This window comes from Miscanthus floridulus, chromosome 11 (genome assembly GCF_019320115.1).
Source record: "Miscanthus floridulus cultivar M001 chromosome 11, ASM1932011v1, whole genome shotgun sequence".
Classification (NCBI taxonomy): domain Eukaryota; kingdom Viridiplantae; phylum Streptophyta; class Magnoliopsida; order Poales; family Poaceae; genus Miscanthus; species Miscanthus floridulus.
The window spans coordinates 13,849,118-13,864,155 of NC_089590.1; the positions used below are offsets into that span (position 1 = coordinate 13,849,118).

The 15,038-nt window shown below is 43.1% G+C and overlaps 1 protein-coding gene and 3 pseudogenes across 1 annotated transcript; all 4 read right to left on the reverse strand.

Annotated features, from left to right (window-relative positions):
- Positions 1-1,886: 1,886 nt before the first annotated feature.
- Positions 1,887-8,000, reverse strand: LOC136492952 (ABC transporter G family member 25-like). Its single transcript, XM_066488976.1, has 13 exons — positions 7,431-8,000; positions 7,222-7,298; positions 5,768-6,043; positions 5,572-5,635; positions 5,336-5,479; positions 5,182-5,216; positions 5,029-5,102; positions 3,974-4,860; positions 3,127-3,882; positions 2,888-3,036; positions 2,522-2,811; positions 2,307-2,431; positions 1,887-2,195 (listed from the first exon to the last, which is right to left on the reverse strand). Exons 1-13 carry the CDS (start codon positions 7,676-7,678, stop codon positions 2,039-2,041), a joined length of 3,282 nt encoding a protein of 1,093 aa, XP_066345073.1. The 5' UTR covers positions 7,679-8,000; the 3' UTR covers positions 1,887-2,038.
- Positions 8,001-9,977: 1,977 nt separating this feature from the next.
- On the reverse strand, positions 9,978-10,058 carry LOC136495077 (small nucleolar RNA snoR2/U65; annotated as a pseudogene).
- A 97-nt stretch (positions 10,059-10,155) lies between these two features.
- Positions 10,156-10,293, reverse strand: LOC136495070 (small nucleolar RNA Z112; annotated as a pseudogene).
- A 255-nt stretch (positions 10,294-10,548) lies between these two features.
- LOC136495072 (small nucleolar RNA snoR31/Z110/Z27) lies at positions 10,549-10,646 on the reverse strand (annotated as a pseudogene).
- Between the last annotated feature and the right edge of the window lie 4,392 nt (positions 10,647-15,038).

Here is a 15,038-nt window from a genome sequence, read left to right on the forward strand (position 1 = left end):
TATTTATGTCTAACTATGTTTTAGAATCAGGGATATTGTTCAAGCAATGTCACATTGCACAACCATTTATCTTCCCAAAATATAATCTGTAAGGCATTCTTTAATTATGAAGGATCCAAAATGAAGAAAATCTTATTGAACCTTTATGAGACTTGCAATCTAGCATAGAAATGTGAGTCCCCGCTCCCTCTAAGTCCATGAAAATGGTTTAGATCCACGATATTTATTGTATAACATTTGTGGTCATATTCCATATATCGTTAGTAGCTTGAACAACCATTGTGCTGAGTAAAGCAACATTCTTAATAACCAAATCATGAACACCTAAACCCACTTGTCTCTAGGTTTGGCACAAAATGTTATATTTTACCAAACGGTACATTCTTCTCTGGCCATTACTGTCAATAAAACCTAGCTCGAGCGGTAGTAATAAACAACATCTTGTATGTGTGTGTGTGTGTGTGTGTGTGTGTGTGTGTGTGTGTGTGTGTGTGTGTGTGTGTGTGTGTATTCTAGCTTCTGAAACATATGTTTGTACCGGATTACTGGTTATATCGCAATAATTAGATAGACAAGGTTAGAACTGCTTCAATTTCACTATTAATACTTATAAAACTTAGTAGAATGAATCGATTCTTATGCTTATACTATTTATTAGCTTGTAAGGAACAAGACGGTGATGATTCCATTCTAGAGGTAAAAGGAGGTAAAGAGCGAGAAAAATGCTCGAGTACTAGGTTTGAGCAATCACCTCATCCTATACAAGTTAGTACATCATAATTTAATTTTATAAAATTTTGTAGAATGACTCAATTCTCCGTGCTTATACTATTTATTAACTTATAAGGAATAAGACAGTGATGATAAACTATTCCATTCTACGAACCAAAAAATAAAAGAAGAGAGCGAGAAAATGGTGAACTACCACATTCTCTGACAAAACACATCCATACCCCACACAAAGTCGATGAGGCCTTCGCAATCAAAAAAGAACAAGCACAAAACGAGGAAACAAGAAACGCGCGGTTGTAAATCATAAACCTACAATAAGCTGGCGTCTCTAATGTGAAAAAACCGCGCGCAAACTTGGGCTGGGCTGGCAGGCTGGGTAAAATCATAAATAATTAAATAGCCTTGCGACCCATTCTTTCTTTGTTTTTTAGAGCACCAGAACTAACTCTCTAATTTGTTTGTCTTTTTTGTGTGCACAATTATATCGTACGAGCGCAGCGTTTGGATGATCAGGAGGACAAGACGGCCATGGGTTTGATCATGATCATCTCGGACACTGATGACTGCAATGACTACGTGTGCACGAGACGTTCGGATTATGCAATGTCAGTTGATGAGGAGAGCCTTGCCAGCCTCGCGAGCGACAAGGATGGTTCTCAGCTTTCCTACATGCTCTCATGGCTATCGTTTCAAGGGTTATGTCAACAGCCACCCCCCGGTACCTGCGCCGACTACGCCACGCAGCGAGACGCACAAATATTCGCCGCAGCCCCATGGTCGTCCATGAATCTCGCTCTCGGTTTGCTAGCTACATATTACCCCTCTTTAAGAATTCTTCCATTAGGGTGGCTGAATCACTGGCTTATTATAAGAAACAACTAGTCCGTCGACTGCTGCTCTCGCACGGGCTAGCTACTTCTAAATAATAAAAATTAATTATATTAAACTGTATGTTTTTTGTCCTTGTTCATTTTGTAACACAATAGTCATAGTAGATACTCTTTACTCTCTATCAAATCGTGATGAGTATCAATTAATTGTAATCATGTTTCCTACACAGCTATGGACTATCAGTTCCGATAACAATTTTTTTTGAATTTTTTTTTTCAAACACAGCCACAGGATTTCGGAGATGGGGATGTACAGCTAAAAGAATAATGCCAAAAAAAATCAGCATTTCTATTGCCTTTTTCTCATCTGTACACCGGCCGGTCAGTGCTATAAAACATTTCATCAGAACTGATCTACAAATGTACAAATGAATGAAGAAATTAAATATGAACTAAATGGTACAGCTATACTACATTCATCTCTTCTTCAGTAAAATCATTGCAGCAAATGCCACCATCCTGAAGAACAGACCATACATGAACAAAACCAAAATACAGAGCTTGTAGTTGTGGATATCAAATTGACTCTGGAACAACAGGCCGCAGCGAGTTATAAGCCAAACTCCAGGATACCTGCACAAAAAGAAAAAAATCCCATTAGTTGATGTTCAGTACATTACAACAGGGACATGCATAAAGCAAAAACTCTAGCCTGAAAAGAGACAGTGATGAACAAGTACTTACTTCTTGGCATTTACAATTATGAAGCCTTCCAATGCCCATTTTGAGTAGCACAATCTCTTGAGAAATGTTGGAGTACTCCTTTGAGTGGATAACAGAGTTAGAACAACCGGTATAAGTGCAGAACACTGTGACAAGCATCAGAATGAGGTTAAGTATATATATGTGGGCTGATTCAGAAGATGTTGTACGAGAAATTTAATTGTCATGATGCGTACCAGCTGTGCTGAGCCAGGACTGAAGCAGATAGCAAAAGTGTATCCTATCCCCGTCACACAATACACAAGTGCGAAGAGCACAACGTAGTTATCACCAATTGTTGATCTTGGGTTATTGAAGTAGTAGAACATAGATAGGTAAATGATCGGCTTCACAACAGTACTGAAATGATCAATTGTGTCCCTAGCAAGGAAGTATGCCAGAGAGCTCATCCCAGATTCTCTTTCCCTAAAGTACTGCAATCGCTCCAGTGAAAATGACCGCAGTGCTGCAATCTTGCACAGTAGAGCTGCATGGTAGTAGCTTATGTCAGGAACTTTTCATCTAGTTCATTGTGAAAACAGGGTGTGTATATCTGAACTTACAAACTGCAATTATAGTGTATATGTATCCAGGCATCCCGAATGTTTTGTCACTGAGCTTTGCTATCGTCCCTAAGCAGATACCAGCTAGCCCTAGTATTAGGAAATCAACCATGAGCAGCCTAGCTTCACGCAGCCGCTGTTTCGTAACCCTGAATGGTATATATATTCAGTAACAACTGATTAGTAGCTGTTCAAGATTGTGAGAAGAAGATTGAAATGGTTGCATTGAGCGAGCTTACCTTCCCAAGTAATATTTGTACTGCATAAATATCCCTGGTGTTTTTCTGCTAGATAAGTCCTTTGGTTTTGATAAATGCTGTTCGAGACGGTCACACTCTTCTGCAAACGCATTTCTGATTGGGAGGCAGTGAGGGGTTGAACCAGATAGTGAGGAGCTGGACCTGAATTGTGGGGTTTGTTCACCAATTTCCTTGACATCATCTTGCATGTCACTTGGTACTTCATAGCCATTGTGTAGCATCCAGTGCGCTGGTAGGTGCTTCGCTTTTATGCCAGACTCAGGCTTCACAATGCCCTCAAGAATGTCAATGTAGTGGTCTGGAGGATTTACGCGGTCAGGAACATGGATTCCAAGAGTTGTGAAGTACTCCTCAACCATCTTTACTGGGCCATTATAAACCATCAACCCTCCTTTTGCAAGGAGTATCAAATCGTCGAACATGTTGTACAATGTGTAGCTCGGTTGATGAACAACAGCACAGACATTGACACCTTCGAGCGCCTCATGCCGAAGAGCTCTGAGGAGAAGTTGTGATGAGGAGCTATCCAGGCCAGACGTTGGTTCATCCAGGATTAGAAGGGATGGTTCCATCACCATCTCAATGCCCACATTGACACGCTTCCTCTGCCCCCCAGAAATCCCACGCTTTTCAACAGTGCCAACCAATGAATTTCTGATTCCCTGAAGATCCAGAGAATCTATTACTCTCTCCACTATGAGCACCTTGTCACGATGCTTCATGCTTGCAGATAGCCTGTTAGGTTTACAATAGAATTGTTAATTTTTGAAAAATGACAGAAACAAGTGGGATAACTGCAAAATTGTATTTAATTTAAAATCATTACCTGCACTTTGCACTGAACCAAAGGTTTTCCTCCACTGTTAAGTTTCCATGAACAATGTCATCTTGTGGCACAAATCCAATGATCTTTTTGTAAGAACGGATATTAACGTTCTTTCCATTAACAAGGACAGAACCCGTCATCTTGTAGCCGCTCACCTTCCCAGTAACGGCATTGAGGAACGTGGTCTTGCCAGCCCCTGATGGGCCCATGACAGCAGTTACACGCCCTGGCCGGAGTTCACCATTGATAGATCTCAGCAGCTTCTTCTTTCCAAGCATCAAAGTCAGGTCCCTGAACTCAACCTTGAGCAAAGGTCTAGTTATCTCCTTCTGCTGATCCTTCACCATGGCAATCACACCAGTAAAGGTTAGATTCTTGTTCTCCTGTTGCTGGAATTTCTCCTTCTCGATTTCGCCATATGCATACTTGAATACTTGTGTATGGGTTGATCTGTGCTTTCCTTTTGGCACAGGCTTTTCCTTTGTGGCAACAACTTCTCCATCATCACTGACATCGACAATAACTGATGGCATTACTTCTGTTATCTCATTTGTGCTCTGAGAAGCAAACACAGCAGAATCTGACATTTCCTGCATCTGGACCTGACTCATCAGTGGTGCTTCCTGCACCCTGTGGCTAGACTTTTCTGGGACTACCTTCTGACGAAATGACCTCCTTCGTGAAAATGTGCGTGAAAGATGACCCTGCATATCATTCACATGCCTCCTTGCAAACTGTTTTGCGGCCTTCCATCTCTCTTGCGCCTTCAGCTGCTGCCGAGCCAGCTGAATGGCATTCTCCCTTGATCTTGCTTTCCTCCGTTCGCGGATGCTGAGGAATTTGTCTGAGAAGTTGTATATGATAAGAAGCAGCAGGCACAATGCACCCTGCGTAGAATGGCAAAGTTTGAATCACAATGCACCCCTGAGCAGTTGTATATGATAGGAAGCAGCAGGCACAAGCACCGTGCAATGCAGATGATTACAACATTGTTTTATAACACAAACATAGTCATTAAGTTACTGAAATTTACAAAAGCATGCAAGAGGATTTACCACTATGCAAGCTCCAAGAATTTTGATGTTTTCATTCTCTGTGTTTTCATCACAGGAGCCCTTTATTATGCACTCTGCAAATTAATCCTAAATCAGCTCATTGAAAAAAGGTTTGTACGATTGTGTGATCAAAGTCATGTTCGTGACGCTTACTCTCTTCAGCGGTGGAACCCAATCTGCAATAGTGCCTGCAGAAGAAACAGAGCAACAAGCAACAATGACCAAATCAAACCACTTCACTTCGTTAACGTTCAAGTAAAAGATAGTCTCTTTAAACAAGTACAAGATAGAGAAAATAGATCAGTACCCACTGCTACAATTATCTTTTTTTGTTGTGCTTGGACAGTGGAAACCAGCTGGGCAGAAGATCTCTTCAGTGCTCTGGATATCAGCCCACATGTCAGCACCTCCACAGCTATTAGTAGTGTTTGGAGTTATCTGATACTTGTATCTGATCAAAGTTCCATAATTCAGATACATGGCACACTGAATTTGTTTATCAAGAAACCTATTGCAACAGGAATGCATCAAGAAAAATCTTACGGATCACAAAGACCAGTTGTCTGATTCGCCGTGGCGCGTGGACAGTATGAGCCTAGTGGACAAGCTGACGCCAAGAGGAACACAAAGTCAGCACAAGCCAATAAATTGATTTCTCTGAACTACTTAATATAATATAATAACTGACACTCAACAAAAACGAAAAGTGTTTAGAACTTGTCAGAGAGATGAAACTCACGGAGCATGCAAGTAAGACCGCGGGGGCAGAAGAATCCCTCGCAGCACGCTTGGCAGTTGCTTGTTCTCAGCGGGATACCGTTGCTACCACGGTTCCTGGGATCTTGAACCGGATTGGTGGCGCAAGCCCATCCTGCATCGCACCCCTTCTCCCAATAAGATATGTTGCAGTTTATGTTTGTCTTGAGGTTGATGTTCTTGTCGCCATCACGGTCGTACAAACTTGAGAAGTAGAATTTGACTTCATCGGGTGTGCAGAGACGCTGAGGCAGGTCACCTGAATGAACCGTTATACTCATTAGATACAATGCGAAAATCGGTACTGTGGCCTTGAACCTGGTATTTGTTTTCCAAAATTTTATCTATACACTAGGATTGGATTGAATATATATCAGCGTCTAATTCGATTCATGTGATAAGTAAAGTAAAATGATAAAAGGCAAGTTCATTTGATACAAGAATCTTTTTTCCTGATATCCGGCTTACCCAATATTTGGCTTACTCAATATCCGGCTTGTTCGACTTACCAAATATTCGGCTTGTTTGGCTTCTTTTTTCAGCCGGAATAGTGTTTTTCTCTCATAACATTTCAGCCAGAACAATGTTTTTCAACCAAGATTCAGCAAGCCGAACGGGGGTAATGAGTCAAAAATACGTAAACATTGCAAACGTCATTAGGTACGATCATAGTACGATTAGTTGGAGTTGAGCTTGTCAAACCCAACTGTGTCAATGTCGTATTCAGCTACTGTACGCAATTTCGTTTGTGCAATTGCAAATCAGAAAAAAAAAAATGGTTGTTATAGCCTAGGGGTCCCACTTGTCACAGATATAATAATGTCACGATGCAACCTATCCATTTCATGCTAACCAATGCTTAAAAAACGCGCAAGGGAGAACGTTTCAAACTGACAACGTCCCAGTCAGCCACTTGGCTGCCGGAAGACATAAAGATGGTTTCTTTTCAGTTTAGAGGTGGACAATTGGACAGCAGGAAATCCAGGGACTACAAGAACAACGCAACAGCATGGTGTGAAAGCGAAAGTCTTTGGTCTTTGTACTCATGTAAAGTCTTGTGACTTTTGTAAACAAGAGTGGAGTACTGTACATATGAAATAGAAGTGGGTAACAGAGAACAGGGCAGTTGAGTCCGTCCGGTGGGGATTAATCAGAAGTCGATGAAACCTAGGGACTAGGGGGCAGGCTGCAGGCAGGCACCTATCCCCAGCTAACTGATAATTTCTTCACCCGGCCCAATAATCTTTACCAAGACGAGATTCTCGGATTAAAAATCGATCACTCGAAAGCAAACAAACGAATTAATTAAATCAACTGGAAACCCGGCCAGCGGAGTGCAGAAGAAGAAGAAGAGAGGAAGCAAGCACAACACAGGAGCTCAAATCCTGAAATGTGAATTGACCAGTCAAACAGCAATGAAGGCCTTGAGCGGCTTACCTCGGGTCTCCGTGAGGCAGCGATCCACGAAGCTGAGGTCGGACGTGTAGTTGAACGCCTCGTTCCAATCCTCCTTCCTGAGAGCACACCACCAATTAGGATCAGCTACAGGGATGAGGATTCAGGAAAAATCTTTACTTTGTACCGACGGGCGACGGCGCCGCCGCCGCCGGGCCGGCCAGCAGGAAGCAGTCAGGCAACAAGCTTACGCGTCGGCGACGCAGAAGCTGAACTTGTCGGAGATTGTGGCGGCGACGTTGTCGGTCAGGTTGTTGAGCTGCCTCTCCACGTCCGGCAGGTCAGCGGGAGGCACAGGGGGCAGCGGCGGCGGCTGGACCTGCTGCTGGCCGCTGGCGGCGCCTGCGAGGAGGAGCAGCAGCAGCAGAGGGAGGAGGAGGAGGGAGATGACGACGCCCTGGCCCCGCCGCCGGAGCTGCGGAGCCCTCGCATCCCACATTCCTGAGGAGCGCTCGCGCCTCGCGTTCCGATGCGGCAGCAAGCGTGGCCGGCTGGGGAGGACGAGGAGCAGCAGCCAGCAGGAGGAGGACGGGATGGGATGGCCGGCCGCGGCCGGGTAAGCGGGAGGGACGGCGCGGAAACGTATTGCGAATTGCGATTGCGAGCGAGGAAACGAGAAAAGGGATGCTTTGCCAATATATACTACTGGTAGTGTTGATACCTCTGACTAGGCGCGTGTGTACATACATACATACATATACATATATACATGCGGAGGGGCAGGAAAATTGGGTATAGTATACGAAGATTTGGTTGGTGGCCTCGATTCAACTCGACAGATGCGCACGCGGGAGAGGGAGGAAGGAAGAAGGAACAAGGAAGAGAGATGCTCATCAGGCGCAGAAAAGGAGCCGTTTTGATTCATTCAAGTATTTTGGAGGCGCTCTGCCTCTGCCTCTGCCTGTCACATGGGGCAACCTGACTGCTTCCTCAGGCTCGGCTTTTTCTCCCTCTCCTATTTTATTTCTATTATACTGATCTAATATCTATCTCTTCTATATCTCTATCTGATTAATATAATATTAAAGAAACCAAGGTTTCTTGCAACCATCTTTTTTTGTTATTCCTAAAATACCATAGCGCGCTCTATGTCTTGTATATGATCTGTAGTCGTACGAGTTAAAATGACTTGCGTCCGGTAATAATACGGAATCCAATGTCAAAACGTACTAGGTGATGCTGTAGATTTGCTTGTCTAGTAACAATATTAGGCTAACAATATGGTGCCTATGTTTTTTCTTGATTAGACCTGTCGGTGACTGGGAATCCTAACCCTGGGTCCTTCTCTAGCGGCAGTGCGTGGAGGGGTCACTCACGCTCAAAGCCTTTTCTACTCTACTGGCGGCACGTCGGGTCGTGTGAGTGCATGTAATTATAAATAGTAATAGTTGAGTACCTCACGTAGAGGGTTGAATAGCTTGACTAGATAATCAGCAATAGGGGAGGTTTCTTCTCAAGTTGGGCATTGAAGCCATGGATTAGCTATGGCCCTAAGGCATCGGAATATTAAGACATTCGCATTTTAATTTTTACTATTATTTGGTGGTTTGGAGCAACTCCAACAAATTGAGAAAAACAATCCCATTTCTCTAAAAACTCTTATATAGGGGAATGAGGTGAAAAAAAAACTTCAATAGCAGATCTCCATTCTTAATCCTCTTTCTCTATAATTTTTCTCAATCTCTAGCTCAAAACCTCTCCTCAATCCCTCAAATAGAAGGGAGCAAGCAGTCATTTTTCTCAGTCACCTTTCCTTCACCTTCTATCATTGGCATCTTGGCCCCATACTGGCCACCATCATCGTTGCTTCGGGTGGACACGTTGCCGCCACGGTGGCTAGGCGAGCGCACTAGCCACCACAAGTGTGCGCACGGGCTGCGACGCCGCCACGCTGGGCAAGCGCATTAGCTGCGCCGTCGCAGCTGCGCGGGGCCTCCATGGCAGCGAGAAGGAGGAGAGAGAGAAAAGAGAAGAGGAGAGGAAATAAGGTCGAAATGTGAATACACGTGATAAAAGCAATGGGGTTTCATCGATCTACTATAGCAGCCCTTATATATATTTTTTACAATTCAATTTTCTCCTACAGAGCATCTTGTCCACCACCAGTTCCCAATTGTCCTAGTCAAGCAGCTTGTCTTCAGGTGTGTGATTGTGGGTTCCACACTCATATGTCTGATCTCTGCTGGGCGCAGCTGGCTGTGTCCGATTTTTGGGAAACCATCCCAAGGTTGATGCAGACACTAGCTAGTAACACACGAAAACAACTTCATTGCTGATTTGAATCATACAGTTCCCTTCAACATCTGGTTCCAATGAAACAAACAAAAACACGTGTTATGTTCCAATGAGAGGAAAGAACTACAGTATTCTTTTTTTAAGCGGAAAGAACTACTGATGAATTCGAACACTAAATCAGTATTCAAATAATTCTACTGAAAAAACAAAAAACGCACCAAGAAGATATTTCGTGGAGTACTGCATCTTCCTTTATCTTGTACATACATGGGTTCTACTGCTATTATTTATTATACTTTCTTTAATGGACGACACACAAGGTGCATTTTTTTTATGAGTGTGGAGGGGCCAAAGCCCCTACAGTAGGAAAAATTATTAAGGAAGCAACAAACTTACAAGTACTAGTATAGTGTCCGTGCTAACGCTACGGACCATATTAAGTCAAAATTAATTCTAGAATAATATTGGTCTCGCGCCGTGCTAACGCTAGTAGTGTGCCATGCTAATGTTGAAACAACTTTGTTTGGACCTAATCATAGCATCTCTAGTCAATGCCATGGCTAACAGAAGCGTGGCATTAGGCCCAAAATTTTATTTCATTGCAGTTTTTTTTTGTCTGTAGCATATCATTACAGTTCATAAACTAAAAGACGTTGAATAAGTTAACAGGCAGTTATTATAACCCCTCAGGGACCCGATTTAAATCACACCATAGCTGAATTAAACAACTACAGATGGGGCTCCATCCCAGATCAGACCAGAGGTTTACATCGTCAAACGGCACTTCCTATCGGTAGGTCTTGAGATCCCCATTGGGACTACAACTACGTCTATATAATCAGATTAAACTAACATGAGTACATGACCAAAACAGGAAATGTATAATACGTAGTCACATAAGCCATAGCAAGTCAGACAATTTTTGGCATTAGTAATTTGACGGTAATTCTAGATTGGCATACCACAGATCACATGACAGTGTAAGTTTGTAAAGATACCTACCTGGAGCAAACAATTTTAAAGACCAAAAAATACCCAAAAACAAAAATAAAAGGCAAAATTAAGAGCACTTGCATTATCATCAGAAAAGAATTGCCTTCTCACTCACAGAGGTACCAGCACTGTGTCAGAAGGTGTCCTAAGATTGTTTCGAGGTTTCATCATATGATACAAAGAAAAAGACAAAGATACAGTTCAACAATGTCAAACACCGAGAGATACAGTTAAGGATGTTAAGGATTCAGATGCAGAGATGTCTGTGTATCACTCGCTCGGCAGAAGCCGGCCTTGGATCAAGTGTTGGATTATGCATTAGGATACAATTTTTTTTTAAAAAATAACAAACAACAATAAGCTCAAGTATTGTTGTAACACGCCTGTTGTGAGGTAGGGGGCTGTGGCGAGGGCAGGGGACGGCGGCTATGGAGGAGGAGTTGTTCATGCTAAGCTGCTAGAGATTCTCAAGCAAGCTAGCAACATTAGCAAGTTCATTGTTTTTGGACTGCATAGCGACTTCTGTTGGCTTCGTCATCTGCAAGTTCATTGTTGCCTTTGAACAATACAAATTTTCAATGAAAAATCCATTCCTCCTACGTAGTGAAAAATATCAAATGGAAGTTAAGAGTCGTTCTTGCAGTTACGTCGCTCCAGCGGTGTGATATCAGCACTATCAGCATTTCTTAGTAGTCAAATATGTTGCTATTTAAATCCAAACAAAAAAAATAATTGAGATGTTAGGCAAATACTAAATCCTTCGTTGAGATAAGCCTTAGATCATTGAGATATTTGGTCAAGCAGATCCTGTGCGTGGTTATCATTGCATTCAGCCTATTTATGTCGAGTGCCCTCACCTTGATTTGTTGTAGACTTTGGAAATTAGGGAGTCTCGCCATCCAGCAGCGTAATGGCAAGAACGCATCCAACACCTAGAAGGTCTGATGTGTGTGCACTGGAGTTCGACCTCAGGACACGTTGACCGAGCTTGTTGTGCTGGAGATATGCAACGTCTGGACGTCAGGCTTGGCTTTGAGGCGCCTATGATTTTTGTGCCCTGCAAATGCATAACCCAGTACCAACTCAATTTGCAGTAAACATTAGCAAGACCTGATGTGATTTCCATCTGTCCCAAAACCAGAGAACTGAAACGGTCATCGAATAAATCACATCTGAAAATATATCCGCACCAACACGAATGAAGACTGAAACATGAAACACGCATTGTTTCTGATTCGTGCTGCGTTTTCGTAGACAAATACCACAACGAACTGGATGGCAAATACAAACTCAAGAACACGGATCCGATCATTGAGGAAACAGAGGACCAGCAATCTCCAGGAAAACACACGAATAGGCCAGCAGACATCTAGAAGGCAGGAATACAATCTAGAAGGCAGTAAACCATACCTCTCGCCAATCCTTGGTGGAGATTCAGATTTTGGAGATGCAGGCGAGACAGTGGCAGAAGCAGGTTGGCAATCGATGGCTCCCCTTGCCGCCACCGCCGCCGAGTGAAGGAGCAGCTGCCTGGTCTCTCTCCCTCCACAAATCTCACGTGTGCAGACATCGCCCTTGGGGCTCTCAACCGCGCCGAGACGCCGCCGCTGCCCCGTGCAACCCTAGCCCCACGGGCGCGCGGGCTGCGGCGACAACGGCAAGCAGCAGGAGGAGCGTGCGCCGCTGTCGCGAGGACCACGCTAGTCTGCTCAGTTGCTGTATGAAGCTTCCGCAGCCGCCAAGAGAGGAAGGATGTCGGCCCCAGGCAGCCAGGCGGGGCAGCATCGCGTCCACACGGCCTAGCTGGGATGCACGGAACGATGGCGACTGGCGCCTCAAGGAACCGGGCCTCGTGGACGCGGTCTAGCTGGGCCAATAGCGGCTGCCCTGAGAAGGGAGCACGCCTGTAAAGGGAGACGCGGCGAGGCTCTCGACGCTCACGGCCGGCTCGGTCTGGCGGATCCGGGAGGCGGCGGCTGGCGGGATAACGGGTAGGGTTCGCGTTATGATCGTGCGTTTCCTTTTTTTTCTTTTTTTATTAGGTGATTGCAGGTTTCGATCGCTGTGCGTGGGTGTTCGGAGCCCGCGTGCGTGGGATAGAGAGCGAGGGGGTGAGAAGCCCGGCACAGAGATCGGGGGTGGGGTGGAGCGGTGAAGTGGGGAGATCGGGGTGGGAGATCCAAAGAATATCGGCCATCGGATGTGGTTGAGTAAGGAGAGAGAATAAGTGAGAGTTAATTTGGTGCGTACACTTTTAATATTATCTTTTTCTGTATGCGTTTTGTGGGGTGGACGTAGTTTAGGTCGTGACTGTAGAGATGAGATTTGTTTGGTGGCTGTAGAATAATTTGAAGTGGTGTATTATAGGGGTAGAGATGAAAACAAGTACAACCCACAAACGAAATTAAGAGCAAAAAAAATGAAAGAGAAAACGATGCTATCCTTTTTCAGAATTAAAAGATCCATGTGCAGAATTCTTCAGAGCGGCTCTCCTTTAATCTTACTTAAGGCCATTTCTTTATTGAAGATATCTTTACTGTCTTGAAGGTTTGGTCCGATTCCTTTGAAGATCAAATTGTTTATGACACCCCATATACTCCAACACGTAATCACCGTAGCATTCATGAAAAATTCAGAGTTCAATTGATGCTTCAGTTGTATGCTCACTTGAGGGAAGGCAACCTGAACAGGAATCCTTAATGTTGATTAGGTTCTAGCAGGACTTGGCAAAGGGACATAGGAACAGGTGAGAGACTGTTTCTTCTGTTGAGAGCTGACAGAGCACGCAGTTATAGGATTCTAAGTTCATTTTTTTTCTTAGAATATCCTTTAACAGAAGCCAAAAGAAGACTTTATGCTTTGGTTGGCAAAATGTCTTCCATAGCCATCTGAAGGCCGGGTGGATTGAATGCTGTCCTATTAATTTCTTATATGCCTTTGCCTCGGTAGCTGCAAAGAGATTAGCGCCTTGTTGAGATCCCATCAAAGTTCCAAGTTTTTTCACTCTCTCTCCATCACATCAATTTTTAGCCGCTTGCATGGAGTATTAAATGTAGGTAAAAAAAATAACTAATTACACAGTTTAGTTGGAAATCACGAGATGAATCTTTTGAGCCTAGTTGGTCCACGATTGGACAATATTTGCCAAATAAAATGAAAGTGGTACTATTCATTAGGTTGAAAAAAGTTTCAATCTAAACGAGGCCTAGGGCCCGTTCGGGTTACCTCATATTCGGCTTATCGGCTTGTTTTTTCAGTTGGAACAGTGTTTTTCTCTCACAACAATTCAACTAGAACAGTATTTTCAGTCAGTTTCAACCAAAATTCAGCAAGCTGAACGGGGCCTAGATCCCCAAACACCCCAAGAATCATTTTCTGCTGTGAAATGTGTATATGATAAATAGTACATAATTGATATACATGCGCGCAGATTTCAGTTTATTTACTACTCCTATTTGACATACAATTCCCTGCTTCAAATTAAATCAACTTCAATATTATTTCTGAAAATGGAAACAAATCAGTTTCTGGGGTCACCGGCTACATGGATTCAACACGACCGAGGTTGCGTCACTTGGAGACACTCTGAGGATCGTATGACAACGTGCATGGTTGATTTGCTCTATATTACACCGATTTTTTTTCAACACGGGGCCATGAATAATAATTAAATAAATATATAGCCGAGAAGGGGCGATTTGGCGACTCCTGTCACTGCAATCAACTACGTACATATAGTTCAACCAAAGGAGCTTCGTAGCAATTGTCTGTGAGGTAGTACTAGCTAGTAATCTGTGTAGCAGGAGAGCCATGTGGCGCAACTTCTGTCAAGCTAGGGTCTGTTCGCTGGGACTTATCAGCCGGCTTATCAAACTAGAATCTATAATATTTTTCTCTCATAACAAAACAGTTTCAACCGGCTTATCAGCTAGCTTTAATACTAGCCGAGTTTACCATCTCAAAGTGTTCAAGCTCTTCTTATTTTTCTAATGTCACAGTACTCCACCACTTCGGCTCAAGTGCACATCTGTCTGGAAACATATAAAGATTGTAGTGCAGCTCAGGCTGTCAAATCGAAGCCCGAAAGAAAAAGAAAGATTTGTTGTTACGCCATACAATTTTTAGAAACTAAGACATATGTACTTTTGACGTAAAATAACTTCTAATACAGTTAAAAAAATCCCGAGGACTTATTCTATATATCTTAAACCAGGATAGAGTTGAATATGGCCCTAATAACTAAATAAATAGACTCGAGGAAGAATCAGTTTAAAGTATTTATAAAATATTAATTAATTATTAGTTCCAACTTTCATACTGGTATGTATGATCCATGTGGTGTCCGTTTTATGCGTATCTTCTAGCGGAGGAGCCTGGGAAATTGTAGGGGACCTGGCAAAAAAACATTGGATTACAAAGAAATAGATAAGTGATTTTTGTTTGACATTACAGAAAAAATATATAACTCATATACATAAAAAGCATTCAGCCATCAATTCGGTAAGCATCATTAACCCATAATCTTCATTTAAGTTACCGACATACGCCATTATAAAAAAATAACATAAAAG